Source organism: Pleuronectes platessa, chromosome 15 (assembly GCF_947347685.1).
Source record: "Pleuronectes platessa chromosome 15, fPlePla1.1, whole genome shotgun sequence".
Lineage (NCBI taxonomy): Eukaryota > Metazoa > Chordata > Actinopteri > Pleuronectiformes > Pleuronectidae > Pleuronectes > Pleuronectes platessa.
The window spans coordinates 7983333-8009630 of NC_070640.1; the positions used below are offsets into that span (position 1 = coordinate 7983333).

At 41.6% G+C, this 26298-nt stretch overlaps 2 protein-coding genes across 5 annotated transcripts in view; one reads left to right on the forward strand and one right to left on the reverse strand.

Moving 5' to 3' along the window:
- The window catches only part of LOC128456731 (rho GTPase-activating protein 26), a 76016-nt gene extending 64173 nt beyond the window's left edge, over nt 1–11843 (forward strand). For all 3 annotated transcript variants that reach the window (XM_053441039.1, XM_053441042.1, XM_053441040.1), the window contains exons 21-24: nt 7115–7153; nt 7266–7376; nt 8246–8337; nt 9799–11843. In XM_053441039.1, the coding sequence (XP_053297014.1) occupies nt 7115–7153; nt 7266–7376; nt 8246–8337; nt 9799–9896 (340 nt within the window). In that variant the 3' untranslated portion in view covers nt 9897–11843. The remainder of the gene's footprint in view (nt 1–7114; nt 7154–7265; nt 7377–8245; nt 8338–9798) is intronic.
- Nucleotides 11844–13029: 1186 nt separating this feature from the next.
- Nucleotides 13030–26298, reverse strand: part of LOC128456718 (glucocorticoid receptor) — a 58756-nt gene continuing 45487 nt past the window's right edge. For both annotated transcript variants that reach the window (XM_053441014.1, XM_053441013.1), the window contains 5 exons: nt 24607–24876; nt 23076–23220; nt 20829–20959; nt 18413–18570; nt 13030–17989 (listed from right to left, as the gene is read on the reverse strand). In XM_053441014.1, coding sequence (XP_053296989.1) covers nt 17837–17989; nt 18413–18570; nt 20829–20959; nt 23076–23220; nt 24607–24876 — 857 coding nt within the window. In that variant the 3' untranslated portion in view covers nt 13030–17836. The remainder of the gene's footprint in view (nt 17990–18412; nt 18571–20828; nt 20960–23075; nt 23221–24606; nt 24877–26298) is intronic.

A 26298-nucleotide genomic window follows, 5' to 3' on the forward strand; every position in this document is an offset into this window, starting at 1 on the left:
GTGGATCCAGATTAACGGATTGATCCAGAAAAAAACAAAACTTCCTTTACTTTAGCATTGTAGGGCTTTATCCTTGCCTCTGCATTCGGAGTGCAGCACTGGCCTATTTCAAATTAGAGAATTGTTGACTGATTAATTACATCATCAACAATCTAGCAGTGTTCCATTAATAAAAACATAACATATAAAGAATAGCAATAATATGAAACCCGATTTCAACTGTACCTTTTGCTGTGCAGACTTGTTGTTATGTTCTTGTTTACTATAAGCAGAAGTGAGAAGCGTCTAAGAGATAACAGAAACTTTTGGATTTTATAAAGGGTTAGGTTATTTTGTGCAAACATAATTAAGATAGGCATTTTTTTTATAAAAAAGTCAGAAGGAAAGAAAACTAAAATGTTATTAGAAGCTTTCAGTTTGACATGCTTGTGAGTGAGGGGTGAAGGATGGAAACTTTGGATACACAAAGAGACGCACTGTGTATGCACACATGTGCAAACATTAACTGATGCACTCACAAACACACGGGTTCCAAGAATGTACACACATTCTTTTTTTTCATGCATACGGAAATTCACAGGCGCAGGAATGCATGACCACTTGCACACTCGTCAGCACACATGTGCATATGTGGCAGCTAAGAGCTTTAGCAGAAGTAGTGCTGTGAGTGGCGGGTTGTCGGTTTAAGTCCCAATAGCATCTGGAAAACATTTGCGACAAGGAGCGGAACTCCCAACTGCACCGACAATCGTATCTATGCTCCCCCTCGACAGGACTTAAAAACAATTACACCAAACCCCATTCACATTTATACACAACGTATGAGGGAGCAGTTACATAATGTGCATGTCCTCCCACCGCTTGGCCTCCTCTCAGGGTTTGATCAATAGTTTACATAACTAACAGAGACCGAGTGAAACAGAAATAGTTCTGCAGGTCTGAGCAAGCCCCTCTCCCTGTGAGAAGTACCACACATCTTCATATAAACACTGGCCATGCCTACACTGAGGTCTCTACACAGGAGTAACACACACTCCTTCATATGGAATTCACAGTGACATGATGCTGAGCATGCACACATAATGTACAGACACACACACACACTCACACAGAGCCTCGACCAATCGTGACTCCGCAGTTTAAAGCATCAAATAATAAATTAAATTAAAAATATATCTACCTGTGCTTTGACTTTTTAGTTTGGTCCATGTCACTTCTACCTACATGAAGGAGGTGAGGTTTACCTATAATGCAGCCATCCACCAGGGGGCGATCAAGGTGATTTGGCCTAACTCTTCGGGAGCCAACGTGTCGTCCATCTTTTTTTATATTATATATTTATATATGTCTATGACACGTGTCCCTGATCTGACTTATTCCTAGCAATGACTTGACTTCTTACTAGCATGTAATTAAGTGACTTTGTCCTTCAGTCAAGTGAAAGAAATGCAAACTTTTTGTCTTTTGTGTAGACACTTAAAACTTTTCTCCAAATTAAAAAAACCCAACCGCAGTAAACAGACAATATACTGTAATAACTGCAGAGAAAAACAATCTTACTTTATTATCTCTCTACAGCTTCAGTGAAGTCCTCTGAGCAAAGTGCTGCAATGATACCAGCTCACATAAAATGTGCTGTATTTAACTGCTGCTGTGTCATAAATCTGAAAAGTAAGGAAATGTCCACATAAACCTCTTGGCAAGAAACTTCATCCTCTAAAAGTGACAAACCCATCTCCCAAGTGTGAAATTGATAGTTCTTTTCTAAATTAGGTGCATGGAACCTCTTGTATTTGTGGACTGTGCTTCAAGGGCAAAATCGGAACCTGATGTATTAGGACAGTTTAAATTCCTGCTATGGATTTAAGTAATAGAGCTTTCACGCCTGGTGCATTGGACCACAGTGCAGACTAACTGACCGAAGTTTCATTCGACCGAACGAGGTGGTCATGGTTTGGTTCGTTTGCAGTTTGATAGTTTGGATAATTCCAAATTTTGGGAAAATTGAAGGAAAATGAGATGACATTAAACAACAGAAAAATACTTTTAAGCTTTTCTGGTCTCTCCAGAAACTGAGTTGCAGCCTCGCAGGATTGCTCACACTCCTCCTCTTCCCTGACGTTATAACGACAAGGATGTTTGTTTGGCGCATTCAATCTAGTGTTGAGTACTGCACCTGGTGATGCTGGTAGAACTATTATCAGCTGAGTTGACAACACCAATGAATGTGAAACCAAAACTAACTAGATCAACATATACAGTGTAACAAACCTTGGTTCGGACTTTCAGATGTGAAAATGCCCTTGTAGTTAATTTGTTTGGGAATGTTTACACCCAAACAAATTAGATTTTCTCGTTTTTCTCGACCCAAAAGATTGAACGTGTCGTCCACAGCGACTTGGTGGGGATGGAGATGGCTGAAGGTGAACAAGTGAAAGAGACAAAGAGTCTTAAGAGACTTTAAAGAGCACAGAGAGCAAAGAGGAGATGGGAAAGCTTTTCAGATGATATTTAATGAACAACCTGTTGGTCACGACATGGCACTCAATGGTGTGTGAAATTGTATGTTTACAAGCTTTTACCTTTTATTATTTGACTTTTCTCCTCTTAAGGTCACGCTTGTACCAGAGTGCTGTCAAGTGCTTCACACACATTGCTCTTTATATTTGTGTAATGTGTACACATGCGGCATCAAAGAGTAACGAGTTTCCCTCCATTATCTCAGAAACGTCTGATGCCGTCGAGCGGCTTCTGAGATGGAAACCGTTGTGCTTCTTGCACCTGGAGAATGGCAGCAAAAGTTTATATTGATGCCTGAGAAAAGAGCAGAGCAGTGTTGTGTGTGTGTGTGTGTGTGTGTTTGTGTGTGTTTTAGACTCTACAAGCTCAACAGAGGGTTTTATCTGAATAACGTCACGACAGATGTGTTGAATGGTTTCATGCTCCTCAACAACTAAACACAACTAGACACAATACACAAATGTGGCTCCGGAGGCAAATCTGGCTCGATCGATGAATGAATGAACAAACATGCTGATTTGTTTCTTCTATAAATAAAAAATGAGTTTTTAATTAAATAAAATCTGTAATCTAGAGGAAATGATGACATATTCTATTATAAAGTTTAGCTTTCTAAAAGGAAAAATATGTAAATAAACGCACAATGATTCAAGAGATGCAATATTCAATACTTTGCCACATAAACAGAGTTGATTGGATTTTGTCTTGGTGAACTCACCCAAACATTGTTTAAATAAACACACACACTCCGAACACATCGTGTTTGAGTATGAGGATCGAAACCTGCTGGTCACAGTTTACTGCAGAGTCAACCAGGAGGTTTGAAGACACACAGACATTCACATAACACCCATGAACACAATGATTCCTTTTCACATTTATAAACTAACATATTAGCATTCATTATAGCACGTGGAAACCAATTAAAGAGACACTGCACAGATGTTTGCAGTCCTCATCATCAAAAGTGAGATGTGTGATATTTGAATGGCATTGGTTTGTGTCCTCATCCCGGGGACGAGAGCTACAAAGGTCAGAGGTCAACAACTGTCTCTTCAGAAAAAACACATTAATCAGAGGTAGAGGTTATTTTCAGCTTTGGCACCATTTGTTGTCCTCTCTTTTTAGAGTTTGTTTTCAGCTGAGAAATGCCTGGAGGTCATTTTACAGCTTGTAAGTTTTTTCACATACAGATGATGCAATGCTGGTAAAAATAAAGAGTTTTAAAAAACAGTAATAGACTTTGTAATAGGCTCCAGAGAAGCATTAGCGATCAATCTAGCCCTGCAGACTTGACCTGCGACCCGATGTACTAACACGAGCACTTACCAGTGTAAATGGCAAAACGTCACTTTCTATCTTCTTTTTCTGTCTGTCAGGCAAAGTCAGTGTTATTTGTTGCTGCAGCCTGTTTGGCATTTGAAAGGGAAAAAAAAGAAATTCATGAATACAGAGAGATAAGAGGTAAAGAGACCGAAGTCTTCATTTACCACCACAGGGAGAACAAAAATCTCCATGGTGACTTTAACATTGAGGAAACCTGTCATAGAAACATTTCCTCCCCACAGAAACAAACACACAAACACGTACACTCACACACACACACACACACACACACACACACACACACACACACACACACACACACCGATACACACACCAGACTAAATTTGTCTGCTTCTGCTACTTTCACTGATGGGCTGCCTCTTGAAAATGGGTTTTAAAAGGTTTTAAATTCTTGAGCAGAGTTTTGTGTTTAGGGACGTTTTCTCTCCTCTGGCTTCTTCAGCGACTTTGAGGTCGACAATAGGGAGCACAACCTCCTGCTGCATGTTCAAACTCAATCTGTTTGGATGTTGATAAAAAAAATTCCACATATATCAGAATAATGAATCAACAAGCGAGCAAACCTTATTCCTGCGACTGAATAGTGTAAACCAGCTGCTTGTTACTTCTTCTTTACAGGAAGAAAGTAAACAAAGACACTCAGAAAAGTGTGTATACCTCCGCTAAGGCTCAACGGTCCCCTTATGAAACCACAAATTCACTGTATGTGGATGTTTATTTACATCTGCACCAACTTGCACACGCTATCATATATCAGACATCAGTCGCCCAAATTATGTTCATCAAGATCCATGAATTATATCCTGAGAAATCTGTGATAATGTCATAATGATAAAGAAAGTAAAAAAAAAAAATCCATTAGTTGTGAAGATCTGCACCAAAATGTAACTGATTCTTTCTTGGCCCATGTATTATCCTTCCATTTAAGTTATTTGAAGATCAGTCAAGTTGTTTTTGATAAATCCTGCTGACAAACAAATCCATAAACAAACAAATAGGAAGTGGTAAAGGCCCAGTGCAAAAATAATAGATATAATAAATAATAATAATAGAAATAGAAAATAATAGAATCATTAGAACATTTAAATATAACTTAGTATGATTATATACATATCTTGTTTTTTTTCAAGTAGACATGGCAGTTTAATCAACATCACACTATACAAGCAGGGCAATAACAGGAAGTCTGAAAGACTGACAAATCTGTTGGAAGTGATCATGAAAAAGGAAATGACTGGAATTAATTTGTGTATGAAAATGTGTTTGTCAAAGAGGAGAAAGTGAGAGCAGCAGGCTGGTGAGTGTGACATGAATGTGAAGGAATGGAAATGAAAATTACACTGAACAGATCAAAACAACAAGTGAATACCGAGGAGATTTGCACTAAAAAGCACAAAGTGAAACAAAGCCCCTCCTGACAACAAAGATAATTAAGGGCACGCTTACATGAGCCCTCCTGTGTTACATCAGAACGACCCTTAACTTATGATGCTCATTACTGAAATATTCCTGGGATCTTTTTGCACCCTCCTGTGTTTTTTCTCCGGTGCCTAAACTTGACATTGGCAGGTCACGGGGTTCATCCCGGTTTAGCGTGCGCCTCAGCCTTTAGGCAGTAGACGATACATTCCTACGCTAGGAATCTTTCCCAGGCGCTAAACTGTAATTTGTCACCCGAAAAAACAGATGTGATCCACACAAATGGCAACAGCGGAACGGGCGAGTGTGTTGTTGCCGTGCAGCGGAATTGACTTAATAATCGGAAACATCGGTCACAGCAGTAATTTGCGTTGTCTGTTAATTTGAGTCACGCCTTGTTGTTGTGGGCAGCCCTCAAGTGTGCCTCTGCCTTCACTGTTAATGAGTGTGGAAGTATGCGCCTTTGCCTTAGTGTTACGTGGAGGCGCGCGGGTGTGTTATGAGAAAGTCAATAAATGTCCCGTGAGGGGGAGAAGGGAGAGGCTGTGGATATGTTTATTAAATGGAGCTGTCAAACGTGTCGCGGGGGGGATGAGGAGGCTGCGTTCACCCGAAACCTGTTGATTCACTTTGTAACCTGTTGTCTTTGGGAATTTTTCTTGTGACGTCCAGTCCGAGAAGGAGAGATGAAAATAAAAAAAAAAACACAAATACGAAATATCCTGAGTTTGGCTGGAAATCCATCAGCTACGGGGGCAGGGAGTGGAGATGAATGGGCAAGAGGAGGTTTTTGACAACCACTGAGTTACTGAGGATCATTGAGACGCTCAGTCAAATGATAATTTAAAAGATAGATTACTAATAACCACGGCTTTAAGCTCTATTTTCTTTAGATTGGATGAAAATGGAAGAAAATTCATACATTAAGAGGAAAAACAACCAAGACGAATACAGCAAAATAAGCCGATATGACATTACGTGGCCGAAATATCAGTTATTGCAGGTTTAACATTTTTTGAAGGAAATATTCCACATTATTACAGTATAACTGTAAGAATCTGCAGCTTCAAACTGTTCATTTAGGCCGTATATATTTAAATATTCATACGGACACCGTGTTCTTTTCCCGGGATTTTTCCAACAGAGGTATTTCAGATGTCTTCTCCATGATTTAACACGTGGTTTGATCTTCTCCGTATCCATGCAGGGCGGTACATTGTGCTCTCATACCGTAACTAACTGTGTGGTGTGGTTACACGCTGCTGTTTCAGTCAGTCCTTCACTTAAACCCCTTCGTGACTCTTATGGCAACAAAATGCCAGTAGAGAACACAAGCTTTGTTCGGTATGTGTTCCACTATCGACAGAGCAAAATCCTCAGTGCAAATGACTCAGCGCAAATATTTGCCTGTTCCCTGTCTGACCAAAATGTAAGTTCCAATCAATGAAAGTGACGCTGGTTGACTTGGTTCCTTCAGGCCGTTCATTCTGTGCTGGTTCATGAGGCAGAGGACACAGTAGTGCTGCTTTTTAAAAGTTTTTAAATATTAATTTCCACAATCAAATGTCATTTGTCTGTTTTTATAATTACTTTGATAAGAGCACATAAAGGAACTATTATTTATTTCAACTTTTATTTCCTTTTGCCCAACAAGCTGGGAGCTCTATTCTTTGGACTTGCAATCTAATGCAAGCAGACTTCAGTGACAGAAGAACACCATTCAGTGTCCTCATGTCACTTGTGGCTTAATGACTTAATTAAAATCCAGTTGGTTTTCACTTGTCCAGAAATCTCAGTCTTCATCTTGTTTTGAATTTTCTGTTTTTAGGCTGAACCCAAAAGGTCGTGGCAGCATCCCAGCCAAAAGGTACGAAACCATGTCTTTAATTTGAGAGAGTGATAATGTCCTGAACTGTATTTTACACCTTTTAGTCTTTGTTTCCGTATTATTTCACATTTTGTGTGTGTGTCTCCATCAGTGCAAAGTCTCCCAGCCCCACCTCACCACGTTCCCCCTCCTGGCCGATGTTCTCTGCTCCGTCGAGCCCTCAGCCGACCTCCTCCGCCTCCAGTGACTCCTCTCCAATCAGGTTGGTCCACATTGTTTGTGTAATGATTTTTATCACATCTGTTCAGTCAAGCGATAAAGGAAACTCTTGAGGTGAAAATGTGTGCGCCTGTTTGCAGATGACACCATAGTATATGAGTGGAGAGGAAAGAAAAACTAAAGCGGAATATTTATCTTCTTTAATAAGAAGGTTTCAAGCACTCACCAAGTGCTTCTCTGTAGCTGATGAATAATGTTATCAATATGTTAATGTATATTTATTTACTTAGGTAGCCCTTCAATATTCATCATCTGGAAAAGCTTGATCAGCTGAAAAATATATGAATTTTTAAATTTTTGGCATTTCGCTACAATTGTCTTCCCAGCTGCAGTGTTGTTTAACAATAAGCCTCCACTCTACAAAGTTCAAGAATTATAAATATATAATATTATACTTGGCCGTCACTTCTAACCTTCCCTGTAAAAGGATGGAATTTAAAGCATGATTGTCTTTCGTGGGGAATATCATCTTAATGTGCCGTTTTCCTATTTAAGCTCAAATTAGACTGCAGTTGTTTTATATGAGCTTCTCTTTATAGATTTAATCCAAAATGAACCTTATTTGGATGCAGTCCATTTTCCCACTGCCCCCCCACCCCCCTGTCTTCCTATCACAAACCAAAACTGCAAAAGGAATTAGGTGTCCATAAAATCCTAAAGAGTTCAGGGGGTTAACATCATTGAAATCGGACTTGAAAATGTGTGAATGAAGCCCGTTGCCATTTGGCACTAATATAAAGTAACGACCGGCCGGGGGCTCGAGCAGCTGAGAGCAGGACGTTCACTTTAGCTCGAGGCGTCTTGGGTGAAGCATCGTAAACGCTTTCTTCCTAACTTCCTTAATGTCTCCAGTCTTACGGGCAGGAAGGCTCGGGCGCTGTATGCCTGCAAGGCGGAGCACGACTCCGAGCTGTCCTTCATCGCTGGAACCATCTTTGAAAACGGTGAGTCAGCCTCTGGACCGGCCAGCAAGAAAAAGGAAAGAATGTGGGTTGGTGTTTCTGTAAAAACAAATAATTACCGAAACAATAAGTCAGCCCCGGGAATTCGCTGGACTTAATTTATTGAGCCCCGGTCCTGGATCTCACCGCTGGGGTTGAAAATATGTAAGTTATCCAAAGTTCTCTAAACAGTCAAAGGTTCTGGCTCCAAAAAGTCACAACTGAATGGTTTTTAACACATTTTCTCTCAGTTACCATTTTAAATCTTACATTTTTTGGCAACTGTAATTTCTTCCTGGAGGAAACAGGAAGGTGTGCAGGGGTCGCATGATACTTTTGAATCACATTTTATTATGGGAGTGGAGGGTGTCATATGCACTTTTCATTTATTCCCTATTTACCACCAAGATTATCACAAGTTTGCAAACAGATGTAAAGATGAAGTCAAGTGCAACACAGCCATGAACCTAATATCTTTCAACGAAGGAGTAAATTAGCTTTCTTTAAAATAAATAAATAATTATTTGATAATTAAATCAGTTATTACAGAAAGTATTGAAAAGCACATGTCTATTATTCAATGGCTTCCTTGCTTCCTTAGTGTTGTGGTTTATTTTCCTTTTCACCTCCACTCTGTTGGAATCTCGTGAGACCTCTCTCTCTCTCTCTCTCTCTCTCTCTCTCTCTCTCTCTCTCTCTCCCTCTCTCTCTCTCCTCCTCCTCCTCTCCTCTCGTTCCTCTTTTCATTCCTCTCCGGCCCTGAGCTCCCAAAACATGTCATGTTTGTCTCTCCTCAGTTTTCTTTCAGCTCAAATGAAAACCAGACTTGCACAAACGTAAGGAAAGTTAAAACTACTTTGAGCTGCTTAGGCTTATGATCACGCAGATAAGACATGAACTGATTATTAGGGATTTAGTTTTTGGTCACGCCAGTTGACACATGTCCTCTGACACCCCCCCCCCCCCCCAGACCGGACCTAAATAGAGTTTGCAGCAGGAAGACTGTTTAGCTAAGCAATGCAGAGCAGTGTCACCGGAGCCCCTTTTGGGTAAAATGTGACCTTGCGGACATGTAATCCTCCCGGTGGCATCCCAACACCCCTGTCTGCTCCCTTTGAGCCGAGGAGGGAGCATCCCAGCTGTCCCCACGGAGCTTACACTGCAGCCACACACTCTTCAGACCACTGTTACAGTACAACGGCCATATAAGATCAAAACACAGCTGTCCCATCGGGTTTCTCTCTGTGCAAACCAGCACGGTTTGTGAGTTAGGAGAGTTCACCCCAAAATAAAAATGAGGGGTGGGTGAAGTGTTTAAGTCCACCGAACACTTCTGGAGCCTCAGGGGTTTCATTTTTTGGGTGAACCATCCCTTTCAGTGCCTCTTATTTATGGAAAAGGTTTGAGTTTATCTTGGGATGTTTAAACAAATGGAATGTTTCTCCTTTTTCTCTCTCTCTGCAGTTCATGGCTCCAGGGAGCCGGGTTGGCTTGAAGGGACCCTGGATGGTCGAACAGGACTGATACCAGAAAACTATGTGGAGTTTTTAAAGTCCACGTAGTTTGTAGTGTCAGTCCTGACTCGTAAGATACTGGACCAGAAACCAGAACCGGAGGAGGGGACTGGATTTGACTGCACAAGACCGGACAGACTATATTAGCTCATATACTATAGTGGACCGGACCATTGTTGGAGACCTGAAACTGGACCAAGCAAAACCATATCAAATGGATGTGATGAAGAAGTGAAGCGGAGCGGACTGGGGAGAGACCCGTGAATTGCACTGGAAAAAAAGAGAGAAAAAAAAAGGTTTTGAATCCCTGTGTGGTTTGGATGTTATTGGTGTGGATGACTCCCCAAGTCCTGATGATGATGTAATATGTGTGGAGAGAAAAGTGTATACGTGTGTGTGTGTGTGTTTGTGTGATATATCTGGGGTTGATATTTCTGAGCTGTGAGGCTTGTGATTTGTATTTTTCAGCCCTTGCTTTATTATTTGGAGCTGCACTGCCCCATCGCTTCAGCATCTCCTCTTTTGTGTCGCCTACGAATGGAAAAGCTCTCTGGAGGTGATTGATATGAAACCAGTGGACTAACTCCGTGCGGTGACGGCACCGTGGTTTGTCCGACTGGGAGAGTGGAGCGTTTAAAAGCAGATTTTGAATCATCAGGTTTGTGCTGAACGGCTTCGATGTGTGATTGCGAGCACTTTTCCGCGTCAGGCGGGTTTTTCCCCAGGAACAAGACTCGACCTGACTAATGTTTCGGAGCAGGAACCCCAAGGCAGATCAGCCACAGGATGAGGTCACCTGGCAAACAGTCTGGCCAAAGGTCAGCATTGGGTTTCATCTTTATTTTTATACATCTGGCCTTTTCTCCCTCCAGAGCCCTCGAGAAAAATGTGAAAAATGTCAAACCAGCTCCAGGAGCTTATCAGCGGTTTACAACGCAGCGTGGGAGAAAACAACCGATTCCTGTTGGTTAAAAGCTGGGAGGCCTCGCTCCGCTTCCTCAGGCTCGGGCTCAAAGTTTTTTTGATTGTTGGAAATAACTGAATCCTGTGTCACATATAGTTTGGAATCATGTTTGCACTATTTCATCAAACAGGACGTTGTCCTTTTCCACATCACAGAGCACTGGCGTTCTAAAACACCACTGTTCTGTTTCCAATTCACTTCAGAAATACACATGATTTATCACGTTTATTTATTCATAGCTCGGGTGGTTTTCTTCATGCCGGAGCCATCGTACGGATTATGTAAGGTCCTTTTTTTTATTGCTCCGGATGCTTTAATCTCAGCTTGGACTAATAAACAACACCCCCGTGTTTTTCTTTGTTTGTGCACGATCATGACAAAGCTAAAAGTGTCGTTGTCTGAAGAGGACTGACATTCACGTTTGGGTCTGGTGTTTACATACGAGACGTTCATTCTCAAGAAAATGAAATGCAGATGTGTCTTGTTAGAGACACTGAAAACAAAAACAAAAATCATTGAATTGTTCAGACACATGTGTGAAAGCTGATCTGCGTTGGGGCTCCGATGAATCTCCTCCCCTCATGAGTCAAAGTGAAACTTCTTCCTTTAACCACTTGATGAACATCTGCATCGACTCCTCTGAAAAATAAAGATTTTCATTGAACTTCCAGGACAAAATATTGAAAAAATATTGTTGCATTTTAACAGAAAAATCGAACGGGAGAGTAAAACAAATGTGAAAAGAGACTACTTTGTTCATATCTAAACTTCTTATTTATGAGACTTTCCTGGACTGTATTCTTTTTGAGGTGTTTTATTGACCTTGTAAATAAATACACAAGCATTTGATAAGGTATAATTTTTTAAGTCTGAAATTTTATATTTTGTATTCCTAGCCTACTAACTTAATTCCTTCCTTCGTTGCCCGACATTTTGTATCATTTAAGTCTTTCTACAGCCTTGAGTATTCCTTCAGATGTTTTGGTGAATTGATGAGCATGAGCAGAATTAAAGACAAATGTTGAACAGCTGCAGCTTTGATCGTTTATTCCTGATTCAGCATCTGATGAGGATATTTATACTGTTCACACATGTTGCACTGCTTCCTCTGGCTTTTGTCATTTAACGTATTAGAAGTCACACAAACACCTTCAGTGCTGAACTCTTCAGAACAAAACAAAGTCATTTCAGTAGAATCGCTGCAATAGATGGATTAGCTCAGTGCTATAAGCCATTGACCAGACTTCATCTGGGTCATGTTGGCCTCAGCATCAATCATTCATGTCCCAAAATAATCATCACACCAACAAGCGTTGGAAAAAAACCTTTCTTACGAAGATGCAAAGGTGAATTTCATCTGAACCATTTTTGGTATAAAGCAACACTTTGTGTAGATAACTGAGGTATTTAAGAAGTAGAACCTCCGGTACTTCAGTTCCCCTTAACTGTGTTTTAAAATGCAAGAACCCTATTAACTTAACTTGCTGTATGATCACAAAGTGGTCATTTTGTTCTTTTGTGCACAAACTAAAATAACACACAAGATAATATTTATTGAGCTTAAGAGGTGTTTCGTTGTTTAGTCCCCCTGTTTAGATGTTAAGTACTTAGCTGAGCCAATCATAGAGGTGGAATGTAACAAAGGACATTATCTTAGTGACTATCGTTAGGCACATTTTTATTATTATAATGTTATAAATATATACATTATAAAATAGTCATTTTCAGGTACTTTCAACTTTAACTCCACTACATATATCAGCAAATAAGTTGTTTCTACTCTGCTATATTTTTTAAATGCATTCATATTCACATTGTTTATATATATAATATATAGGTATCAATAACGAGAGGGAAATTGGTCACTGATCCAATCGGAGCGGGCAGGTAACATTAGATTGAACTCAGCAACTCAAGTACTTTTACTTTTAAAACTTTATTTAAATTAAGTACTTGTCTACATTAACCCAAGTAGAAAAGTAGATGTGATACTGACTTTGGAACACTTTTATGTATTTAAGTGTACTTTCAATTGAGTAAATTGTTTGCTCCACCTCAAAACTTCACAACGACACAGGTGATGTCAGTCCTCTGAGTTCATGTTTAAATAAAATGTGTGATGATCAGTTTTACAGGTTGGTCGAATGTTTACTCGTCATAATGTCAAAGTTCAATTAGAGCATTTGAAATAGTAAAAACAAAGACTGGAGCGGAGCGTTGGAAAACAGAAAACTTTATTGTGTAAGATGTTGGAACTGAAGAGAAATCAGTTCTTTCGAATTTCAGCTTTTAACCAGTGATGACAGAAAACATTGAGATGTTACCGACAGGTTTTCAAATGTCAAAGAACAACACAGATAACTTAATTCAACATTTAATCAAATAGGTGAAAATATCGACACTGACTACAGAAGAGGTGTAATACAGAAGTTATACAAACTATTGTTTTTTTCAAACAAACATTTTATACTTTTGTGTTTGCTTTTTTTTGTGTCTTTTTTACATTGGATTACATTTACATAACTGAAATACGAACAGAACAGACTTCGATGAAAGCCATAGCCATATATAACAATGAAACATGATCTGCCCTTAAACTTTAAAGATAACATTTGCATGTATTTTATACAAAATAGACTTTTATCAACCAGTTGGAGGGTAGTGCAATTCCATCAGGCTCTGGCAGATTTACTTTCATGTGGAGATTCAACAGGTTTTTGTATTATTTTTTATTCTTTTCCTATTTTAAAGTGACCAGTAAATCCTCACAGCAATCTACATGAGATCCAAAGCCTTGACCTTTACAAAAGATACCTTTCGAATAAAGATAGAAGTACTACAAGTTGGATAATAAGTGCTACTCAAAATGTAACTACTTGAATACTTCTTTTTGTTTGTTAAAATCTTTTCTATATTTTATTTTAAATCCTCTGCTTTGGTCACTCTATTACACTAAACCTCTCCCCCCCCCCCCCCCCACGTTTTCCTCATAACATTTAAAACACAGTGAGCGTTCGTGTAGACTTTCCCATTGACTCGTAAAATTTACATTTACTTCACAAGACAAAAAAAAAAGCTTTACACTTCCTAATGTATTCAGCACGTCTACCTCTTTTTTTAATTTATATTTATTTTTTTAAATCAAACACAATCCAACAAACAGAAAAAAAGAAAAATATTTACTTTCTTGACTCGTTCAATGTACAAAAAGGATTTGAGCAAAACTATTATATCAAAGAGGATCAAGCCGATGTTCTCAAAAATTGCAGAAAATATTGTCATATATATTTTTTTTCTTCTTTACAACAGATCAATCTCCACAAGCATCGGTATTTCTTAAGGGTTTAATCTGTCTCCTGATTTTGAAATCTTATTTCTATGGCTCGCTGTCTCCCTTTCTCAAGGCCTTTATTCCAACATGAAGCTAAAAGGCAAAGAGAGAAAATGTGTAGGAATATAGAGGTTATGTCTATGTAAAAATATTTTGTAGTAATAGACACTTTATGCTTAGAGGATATGTCTGCGCTGCTATATACACCTATGGCCGTTTAGAAGTGAGCGGGGATATGGTTACGTCTACGTGTTAAAGCTGGTTTTCTGAAGCACCGTGGCTCGGAAACGACTAATACTGTACGCAAAGTTACCCCAACAGATAAGACCACGCTTCAGTCGAATCGTCCCCAACCCCCCTCCCCCCCGGGGAATCATCGACAAGGACGTGAGCGGCATCAACCCCGTGTTCTTAGAAGCCCCAAGGCCACAGCAGCGAGTTCGCAGGTGAGGCTGGGAGCCGGCTCTGTGCATGGAACCATCCCCGGTGCGAGTGGCCGTCCTTTGGCTGAATGGCTGATTAAAAACCATGATGGCTTCTTAATGAATAGTGGCTCGTGTGTGTCCAGAGCCCCGCTGGGCTGTTAGCTGCGGGTGACACACAAATGGCTGGTCTCCATGACGACCCGCTACCTGGGCCATTCAGACCTGAAGACGCCGCGGAAAGGACGAGTACCATTCAGAGTCAACAGCTGAAGATCTGTGTGGTTTCAGGGGCGTTACACAAAAAGGTTAAGGAAAATAGAACAGCGTCTATTATGATGTGTGTGTGTGTGTGTGTGTGTGTGTGTGTGTGTGTGTGTGTGTGTGTGTGTGTGTGTGTGTGTGTGTGTGTGTGTGTGTGTGTGTGTGTGTGTGTGTGTGTGTGTGTGTGTGTGTGTGTGTGTGTGTGTGTGTGTGTGTGTGTGTGTGTGTGTGTGTGTGTGTGTGTGTGTGTGTGTGTGTGTTCACGCTGAAGCCCGGGTACAACTGTTCATGTTTTTTTGCTTTGGCTGTCCCATTAAGAAGGTACAATCATATTTTCATGTTGCAAATGTACCAAAATGCTGATCTACTCTAGAAAGTACTGCTTATTTTGCAAAAATCGTGTGCATCTGCTGGGAAAAAAAAGATAAATGGAACAAACACTAATTTGAGTGATAACAATCAGTAGGTTTTAGCTGGTGTAGGTGTGACGCTGATCCCTCTCATGAACGAGGAGCCTCAGGCAGAGGGCCACGTGACGTCGAATCACAACTGAATCATCGCTCGATCACGACTCCGAGAAAGAAAGAACAAAAAAAAACAAATCAAAAACACAAAGCTTGCACATTGCATTTGGCACTAGTGGGGAAATCCTCCAGGTGATGTAGTCACTGTGGGGCCTGAGCTCAGATCGAAAAAATATTATTTGGACCAAACTGCGTCTTCTTCCAAAAATATTTCAACTTTTGAGGTGAAATCTTGTGCCGAGAACAGAGGCTTCGTTGATTATGTCTGTCTGCAGCCCATATACAAAATATATAGAGATATATATATATATACGTATTTACCTTTTCATTCATGTTGAGCTCTACAGCTTAATAATCTCTGCAGGTCGGGTTTGTGCAAACACAGAGATGAAGCTGATTAAAGGGTCAATTCAATCTAACATGGTATTTTATGGTAATGTTCCCCCCCTCAGGAGAACTACACAGTGAAGTTAATCATAAACTTTAAGTAGGTTGAAGTTTGAGAATTATTACACCCTATCTCTTAAAATGGAACCAGTTTAGTAACCTTATGAGGTGGCAACACACACACACACACACCAGGAAACAAGCCCGTCTGCACTTCACCTCTCTGTGATTTCTGAGATAGCAACAGGCGGCCTGAGCAGGTGAGACAGTTCCAAGACAGTGTATTTAAAAAAAGAAGTGAATAAAACTGGATCCTCGTTGTTAAAGCGGCTGGCGATGACAGGACGGGTTTGACTTATGGCTTTTCATCAACATACACTCATGGGATCTAATTAAAAAAAAAAAAAAAATTCTCTCTCAAAGACAAAAAAGATCCATTTGAGCCATAATTTGCAAAAGTTAGCGAATAAAAACTTGATTAGTCAAAGCATTGGAATATTTAAGTCAGTCGGTTGCTAAATATAACAAAACATCTGATATTTCCAGTGGTTTCAGTTTCAGCACAAACAAGCTTTTGCTTCTTTTTTTTCTCTCTGCTTAGAGATATATCATTTCGCCCCCTGTCCATTTATCTGATTGTTGGTTTAACGCAAAAGCTACAGATCAGTTTTCCACAGAACTTTCTATCACTTTCTTTTCTAATCACAGATTTTTTCTGGGAATAACTGATGAATCCGTATGAAAAAAAAAAGTCAGCCACGTTAAAGATGACTGTTATCTATGAGTGTGTGAAATTTGGTGCAGCTTGATTGACTTGAATGAGAATGTGGGGCCCTGGCGGAGGCATGTGTTCTACTGAGTGCTCTTCTGGAGATGAGGGGGAAATATCTGGACGTGTATTCAACCTTACATCTGTTGAAATAATCGACATTCTGTAACTTTTCAACACAGTGAGATCTGAAATCGGCACATCCTGTATATTTATCCAATATACGTCACACCGGGGGGAAAAGACACATGAAGCATCATTTTGTGAGATTTGTGATCCTGAAGTTCTTTTAGCTGAAACTGTTTGCTTTGTAAAACATGAAGATCCTAACATCTTCTATCTGCAGAGATCCGAGCAGAGAGAGCTGCCCACTTTTGAAAACACTGAAATGGCAATTTGGAAAAGAAAACAGAAAATTGCCGGCATAAGAAGAAAAAAAAGAAAAACTGGAAATAGACAAAATATGTGGAAGGATGTCGAGGTTACATTCTCATGCAAAGAAACAAACGGTTTAGAGGGGATGGCTATGAAGAGCTTCAAAAAGCTAAAAGGCACTGGTTTTCCCTTCTCGGATACATCCTGTGTAAACATGTTTCTGTGTGACTGCATGTCTGCGTGTGTTTGCGTGACTCTCGCATGTGAGGTCAAAAAAAAAAGAAAAGAAAAAGGGGGGACAACAATCCTCTGGCGGTTTGTTTTGTTTTTTCTTCCCGTGGTCAGGTGAACAGCTGAAAACAGTTTGTCCTCACTGTCCTTGGGTCCAGAGGGGGGGGGGGGGGGAGAAAACAAAAAGGATTGTGTTGTGTTGTATGTTTCAAATTTGTGTCTGTGTGTGGCTTTTTGTTGTTTTGTTTGTCCCCCTTCAGTCGCCAGCAGCTCTCTCTCTCTGTGAAACGCCACAACAAGCGAGTGGCTCACTACATTCTCCGCACAGGGGATCTGGGGCCGGGGCCGGGGCAGGTGAGCCGAGGGAACAGCAGGTCGCTGATCCAGGGAGGAGGAAACGCTGGTTGTAAAGAGTTGGCAGGTCACTAAGAAAAGCAGTAGAACAATGGAGGCAGGAAAGACGTGGGAGGAGAAGGTGAGGGGGGTGGGGGGTAGATCACCAGAATGGAGCCTGCCCACAAGACAATCAGAGCCAGAAACATTTCCTCTGGAGGCCAAAATTTCTTCCTGGTTCGCCGAGAGGAAGGGCCCCAGGTCGGTGGGCGGGTCTCCTGCACTGTAGTCCGGCCAAATTCGGGGGAGCGGATCGGGAGGCGTGGGGCTCCAGGTATTGTGCTCTTGGAGGAGGATCTGAGTCATTGCTTCACAGTTTTTAAGGCAGTCATTTCTGATGAAACAGCAGAGGCTTGACGCTCCCGTCTTTGAATTTTGGTATCTGGTTGGTGATGATCTCCGCCAGCATCTCGGGGAATTCCACGCTGAGGGTTTTATTCACAAAGGTGTAGAAACAGATCTGGAGGAGGCCCTCGACCATCTGGAGGACGAGGGGACACAGACAGGTTAATGAGACGTGTTGTAGATGTAGATCATCTTTAAATCAGCCGCAGGTCTATACACTGTGGATCTTTACAGAGGAGCGAGCGGCTGAAGCACATCGACTGGAACATGATGCACTAATGTTTTGACACACACTGTGGGCTGAATCAGTAGAGCACCAAGATATTGATAAACTTGATCCACAAGATATGAAAAAAAAATCCTGGCTTCTATAAAAGAGATAGAAAGAAAGCCACTGGTACACTTGGTGAGCACACTGGTAAACTTCATGGACATGATTGCTTTCAAATCTGTGATGTGTAATGAATTCCATATAAAACAAAGAAGAGGAGTTACATGAATCATAATAGGTACATACTGTATCAGTGTGTGTGTGTGTGTTGTTGTGTGTGTCTCTGACCTCCTGCATGGAGTCCAGTAGCTTAGTTAGCTGGTAGAAGCGCTGCCAGTTCTGACTGGCGTTCTCCTCTCTCTTGACGATGGCTTTGCCGAGCTCCTTGATATACGTCATCCGGATCTCGTCAAACACCGCCTGGCTCTTCAGGCCGTCCTTTGGCACTACACACAAACAAACACACAAACACACACACACAAACACACACACACACACACACACACACACACACACACACACACACACACACACACACACACACACACACACACACACACACACACACACACACACACACACACACAGATACAAAAAAATAAACATTTGTCAATGAATGATTTCCTGAACTCAAACTTTATTTGCAGCGTCAGTCCCATCCACAAGGTCCGAACTAGGTCCCTGTGACGTCACATGTTGTTTATATTTACACTCTAAACTGTGTAATTTACAAACAGGCCCATTCATAAACATATACATCTGAACAGTTGGGGATGTGAACAGCTGCTTATTCATTTTCAAACATCCGTCTGAAACTGAAAATCCATCCACAATGTTTCTATCTGTGCGAGTCTGTTCTTCATCCTGTCCCCCCCCCCCCACCCCCCCGCTGCAACAAACAGCACGAGGCATTAAAACTTCATTAAAACTGACTGTGTGGGACCCCGACTCCGACCCTGGGGAGAGGCTGGGTAAACACACACAGATGAACACACGCACCCCCCCAACAGAACGCTGTAGGCTGTGGAAAATATGCAAAAAGACTAAAAATCACATCATTCACTCTGTGTGTGCATCGTGATTCAAAGACCACGAGCTGAGGATTCACTCTGAGCCGGTCACGAGTCAGGAGCAAGAGAAAAAAAAAAAATTAAAAAAAATACCAAGAAGGGATAAAAAAAAACATCAGTGTGCAGTTGTCATAACAACCACGTCAACACATTATGGATTCCTCGTCAGCCGGCTGCCTGGCGATGAGCCACAGTCACTGACCCAGAGATTATGAGACGCCAAAGAGGCCGGGATCAGAATGAAATACAGATTTACATAATCAGACCGGTGCAATCTGGCCTCTGCATTATGCCTTTGCAGGTTTGGCAGAGAGACAAATCCTACAGGAGAGCAAACGGGTTTTCTTCAAGCTTTTCTGCACTAAAATCTGCGTTTCTTATTTTTTTTTAATGCATCACTGTGACTTTCATTGACAGTAATTGATATCCCGTCGAGCAGAAAGTGAGGTCGGCCCCTCTGAACGTAATCCAGAGGTCGAAGCAAATTGACCTTTCATTTTCAGTCCTGTGCACGGGGGACTGACTCCGACGGCTCAAACCAAAGTTGTTCTAACCTGATAGTATTTCCATCCCCGAGGGGAGCAGATGGAAATAGCTCTCAGGTAAGAACATGCAACCAGTGCTCCCTATGGAAATGTTATTTCCTGCACGTAACGAGCAAATCGCCTCTTAAGTGCATCCTCTCCGAGACTGTGGTGGAACAGTCACCTCTCCGGGAAAAAGGGGAAATGTACATAATTGGGACAAAGTCAGAAAAATGCTGTGTAATGTAACTCTGCTATTTTAATGGTGATAATTGTGTTGCTGGAATGGCCGCCCACTGCTTCCATGTGCCTTTTTTAATAATAGAGACTGATTTGTACATTTTAAAGCAACTCAAGCGAAGGATAGATTTAGAAAGACGACCACGATGACAAATCTGTTCTGTGTCCAATTTCCACTCTTCAAATCTGAAATTATCAAAATTGGGAAAAAGGTTTTTACTGTAAAAAAAAAACAGTTTTTCACAAAGCGTTTTAATTCAAGCAATTTGCAAACATGTTGACTACAAAGCTCGGTCTACCCCTCCGAGATGAGATGCATTCATTGAACTGTGAGTTCAATTTTTTTTTTTAAACAAAGCAACGCCATTGTTTCTGTCACTGGGCTGAAAAAAAAAAAATCTGTCGACAAAGACACCTGCTGAAACTCAAAAGAGGAAGTACTGAAACAATGAATTTCCTGTCAGTCGACTAATTACTGCAACTCGAGTCACTGAATTACAGCAACACGTTTTATATAACGGATTGAGTGATGTTACGAACCTTCATTTGCAGCAAAGTGGTGCAAAGGATCAACTCCTGTGCCACATACAGTGAAAGGGTTTTCAAACCAGGTAAAGACAGGCTCGGCTTTGACGCACTCTTTAAAGCTTCTCCACAGACCCAGAGCTGCAGCCTGCACTCGCAATTATCAGATGTGGAAAAGAAGCTGCATTCTGGTCGCATTTATGATAATGTTTATCCTCCATCCACAACACAAACCACTACCTCACCAGCGAGGGGTTTCAGCTGCATTACCTGCTCGATACAGTGGATTTTAAATCAGAACAAATGTCGGCGTGTGTTCCTTTCAAGCAGACTGTGTTCTGTTACCTGTACTCAGCAGTAAGAGGACCTTCATGCACAGGTACTCGTCGTAGGACACCTGCAGTCGGACAAACTCGTTGCAGATCTTCAGCATCTGCTCGCACTGGTCGTTCATGAAGGGCAGCTTCATTCGCTCTCTGAAAGGAGGGCAGGAAAAGGGAATGGAGAGAGAAGAGACGTGGTGGGGGGGGGGTGTAGAATAGGTAGAGACAAACAAGGAGGGAAGGGAGGAAAACGGGGAGAAGAGAGACATACAAATTAGATTTAGGCTCTTTCACTCATCCTGTTATTCTCCTCCTCAATAAACAGCCCCAGCAGGGAAGTGCTTCAGCGCTGCGAGAGGAAACCGGACTGTGAAATCAGTGCTGATGGATTTTCAGACCTCGCTCCCACCAGCTCACAGTCCACATTACTTTCTACCTTCAGAATCAATAGAGAGGCACATTCTGCAGATTTGTGGCCTGGGGGTTTATCGGCCTTTTATTCATTATGACCAGCTTCATCGCCACCGGCCGTGACCTCTTCACCTTTCACTACTATTTATAGATCTCTTTGAGTTTGCATGTCACAGATCAGATCTCTCTTTCTAGGTACTTAAGAGAGAAGTGAGCTATTTGCAGGTTTTCAGGAACAAGAGGGTTGGGTCGTTCATTTAGCGTAAAGTAAAGAACATTTACACACATTTACGAAATAAAGAAAAGGTTCTGCACTTTGGAGACAACTTCCAAATGGCTGCACGAGAGTCAGTGGTTATATAGAAGAACAGAACCTCAGCGCACGTGTTCAGCAAACTGAGGAATCCAAGATGTGTTTCAGTGGTGTACTATATCCAAACGTATTACTGATTACGTTGATCAACTCTAGATGCTGTTGAACTTATTGATAATTGACAGTTCTTGTTTTAAATTATAATTTTGATTATTTCCATGGATTTGTAATTTTTTTAGCTAAAGTCTTTCTGAAAAAAATGGAACACTGATGCATATAAACAATTTATTATTACTTATTAGTGTTATATCGCACATTGAGTGGTAATTACAATATTTCTATCAGGAAACAATATGCATCCGTTTTGGGAAACTGTTTTTTGGAAAAATGCAAAGCTAGCAGAACACAGGCTAGCATTAGCCCCAGAGACTTTTCTCTGTCTCCGGGGCATGTATAAAAGTGTGGGGACTTTTCAAGGATTGAGATGAGGAAATGGCCCAAATGTTGTTTCACCTCTTTACAAGTGTTTGAATTCTGACCCTTCAAATGACAAGCAGCTCTCTGGGAACAGACGAGCTAACAGGGGATTAGCCTCGATCCTGTTTCCCCCAGAGACCGGAGTCTGTGACCGGCACAATCATTTTCTCACCGTTGAAGTACTGAGGTCAAGGCTGCGTGAGGAATGTGCTAATGCAATAAGCAAATAAGAGCTGATTCATCCAGAGAGCTTTAAAAACACTTTACACCCTTTTCTACGTGAGAAGTAGATAGAAAGATCAATTCCACTTATGTCTGCGGGTTAAGCAGCAAGCGAGGAGGTTCGGCTGGTTGAATTAAAGTTACCAGGAAATTCCTCTCTGGTTCAGTTTAATTTGCTCATAAACTCATCTCTGTTTCAGTTTCATTTAACCTGTAAAAATGTATCTTTGTCTTAATCTAATTTCCTCATAAATTCCTCTCTGGTTCAGTTAAATTTGCTCATAAACTAATCTCAGTTTCAGTTTAATTTTACCTGTAAAAATGTATCTTTGTCTTAATCTAATTTTCTCATAAATTCATCTCTGTGTCCGTTTTACCTCCTCATAAATTCCTCTCTGGTTCAGTTTAATTTCCTCATAAACTAATCTCTGTTTCAGTTTCATTTTAACTGTAAAAATGTATCTTTGTCTTAATCTAATTTCCTCATAAATTCCTTTCAGGTTCAGTTAAATTTGCTCATAAACTAATCTCAGTTTCAGTTTAATTTTACCTGTAAAAATGTATCTTTGTCTTAATCTAATTTCCTCATAAATTCCTTTCAGGTTCAGTTAAATTTCCTCATAAACTAATCTCAGTTTCAGTCAAATTCCCCTCTACCCACGACTTGCCCCCTCCTCTATTCAATCTGAGTCATTGACAGAAACATGTTTGAGCGTGAGAGCCAAGCGATGAGGCGAGCCCGACACCCCGAAATGAGCGAACGCGGAAAAATGCAACCAGCCAACAGAATGTGGCTCCGGAGAGCGGACCGTGCACAAACACACAGCAGCTGGCGGTGGTACGCACTGGTTGATGACGAGGTCGGGGGCGAAGCAGAGCATGTTGCCGTTGCACTGCTCATACGATCTCCAGCCCAGGCTGAAGGACATGAGGAAGAGCCAGGAGCACTGCAGCAGCGTCATCTGGTCGTCCAGGTGCAGGTTGCGGAAGCCTTAAGGAAGGTCAGAAGAAAAAAAAGGATTACAAAGAAAAATCGAGACACGGTGCACAGGGAGAGAAAGACACAAACACATTCACAACAAATTAAAAGGGATCATATATTTTGGGTGTTTAGTTGTTGGGCAACAAAATAATTCAAAGGTGATGATGTTATCTGTCATCTTAAGTTGTATGATGCATCCATTCATGATGCTTTTTTTTAAAACACACAATATCTTTAAATATAGATTTCAGGGGAAATACAGTGACACAGGAGAACAGGAAATCTAGTTAAGTCGATGTTCACATTTGGATTCAAACCACAGTTGTGTTGTTTCCACAGTGTCGAAACTTTCAAAAGTGGAACTGCACATGTAAAAGTCCTTTCACATTGCATTTGTTTGAAACCCCGCGCTGTTATGTAAGAGCCTGCCCCCCCCCCCCGTCGGAGCTTTTCCTCACTATCACCTTGGCCGGCCGCCAGCTGCCGACAACGCGCGCACACACACAACGAGACTGGAGCCAGATTTGTCGCTCAACACACTGTCACACAAAAAAGGGAAAAAAGTTTACGGCTTCGCTGAGAAATCGGATCTTAAATCTTCGCCGTGACCAACAGCAGCAATTACAGAGGGAAGGGAAAAGCTCCAAGCGAATACTTGCAGCGATTACAGGGTCATGTGCCTCCGTTCTCATGAGCAGCGACGAGCACGGGTGGTAAACATGTCAGAACCCTGGTGTGTCCTTTTTTTTTGTGTCGTGGAAACGAGAGGCCTTCAAATACCCGGCCGTTATCTTTAGTAATGTTTACGACATGAACTGGCATTATGTGGGACGATGGTAAAAATGTAAATATATCTTATTTCACCTTGGAGCTAATGTTTAATCGTTTACTGACGAGGATGCTCTGCTAATGTCCTCATGTGCTGCTCCTCATTTATCAGGACGACTCCGAAGAGCTTTGATCGAATGGATCCAAACCTTCGCGGGACACGAAACACATTTTGCATTTTCTCGCGGCTGCTCCTGTTCCTCACTTCTACAGAGGAGCGGTAACAATGCTGACAAACAGATGCTCGTCTCACTAGAGGGCAAAAGTGAACACACTGCCGTTACGTGCCTGGACGTCTAGTCTGCCAAGCCGTGCACAACCAACCAAAGGAAATGTTCCCAGTTTGATCTCTTAAGTGATGTAACTTCCTTGACCAGCTGCATGTGATAAAAATAACAAATGGCTGAACATGTGTGTCCGTCCCCCCCCCCCACCACTGGTTCATCTCGCCTCGCTGCACATTGGACTCGATTTCAGCCCGTTAATAATGTCAGGGTCACACTTGGCCTGAGCAAACACCCCCCCCGGGCGACACGGGGGGGGGGGGGGGGGGGAGATTTTGATTACCTGGCAGGGACTTGGCCCACTTGACTGCAGAGATGACCTGCTGCCCCCCCAGCCTGTTGAGGGTGGTCATGAGCCGCGTGGAGGTGTCGGGCAGAGTGCTGTCGTAGCCCGAGTAGATGACCTCCGGCTCGATGGCTTTGAGCACAGACAGCATGGTGGGCACGAGCTGGGGCATCCTGGGGATGACGGAGACCGGCATGCTGCTGATGGGCTCCGCCGCTCCGGGGGGGCGCTGCACTTTCATCTTGATCAGCTTCTTGTTTTTCCTCGCTGGAGGGAGAGGTGGAGCAGAGGAAATGAACAGGAGGAAGGGGAAAGTGAAGCAGGGACAGTCATTTGTTGTGAATTTGTTACTTTTTTTACTTTTTAGGAATGAGGCACAGGCTCAGTTCTCAACACCACAGAAAGAGCTAGATGGATTTTCAACCTTAGTGGCTGCCTGAAGGTAGTAAACTAAATTCAATTGGTTTTTGGCAAACTTCTATTTATTAATAAAACCTTTCTTTTCTTATTTCCCACAGCCCAGGGCAATGCCTCAGAAACAGAGCTCAATGGATTTACCGATTGCCCGATGAAGATCTGTTGATATGAAGCTCTAGCGACATAAAAACTATTATTTTACAGATTGAACAACACAGCAAAGATGTGCATCTATGTTTACATTTCATGTCTAAACAAATTAAGTTTATTTTCTTAAAACAAGTTCTATATATTTAATATCAAGCTTCAACTTTATTTCTTCGTCATAAGGGTTTCATCTTAGAAATCTAAATATTACCAATTTTCTTTTAAAGAGGTTTATCAGCCGATGTATCCGTATCTATAACGTTTGGAATCGGCATCACCCCCAAAAGAATCCATATCAGTCTCCTGCAGATCTATATAACAATATATCTTCAACCATATTATTCTCATGCCCAGTTCCACTGAGACTTCACAAGAAGTAAATGTACCAGGTATATATCGTCTGACGCATCAAGAAATGAGTCACAGTATCTAAGGGAGAAAAAAAGAAAGACCCTCCCTGGTCTAAACACGACCACCAATCACATCAGGACATTTCCTCACCTGGTCTCAGTCCCCAGCTCTTTCTACACACTGTGCCCACTCTGGCCTGAGCCCACCTCATACCTCAACCCTGGAGTAAAACTGAAACAAGTGCAGCAGTCACTGGAACTAAATGGCTGGATTGTTGGTGATTGGCTAGAATAACAACAATAAAATGAAGCCGTGTTTTCTGACGAGAAGGTGAGAAGAATTCAAGGAGCTGGCCCGTGTCCAGTCGTTTACCTGCAAAGTCCTCAAAACCCTTTCCATTTCTCAGAGGAGCAAATGGACCTGTAGTATCTCTTGAGCACAATAGCTGTGTTTTTGCTCACAATATGTAGATTATCTAAGAGTCTTTTTGACATTCTCTGAAACTAAATATTCAGAAACATGTCGGGGGGGGGGGGGGGGGGGGTGAGAGGTTATCATGAAAGAGCGTGTTGTTCCTCCTCTCTACCTTTTTTAATTTCCTCTCCTGGTGTTTCTATGGCAACTAAGAGCCTTTCCGATGGGAGTTTGTCTGCTGAATCACCGACGTCCATCAAATCCCTCTCTCTGTGTCTCTCTCTCTCTTCCCCCCCCCTCCTGTGAAACTACCTTCACCTCCGCCTGACAAACAAACACAGCACGGCTTGAATGCAGTCT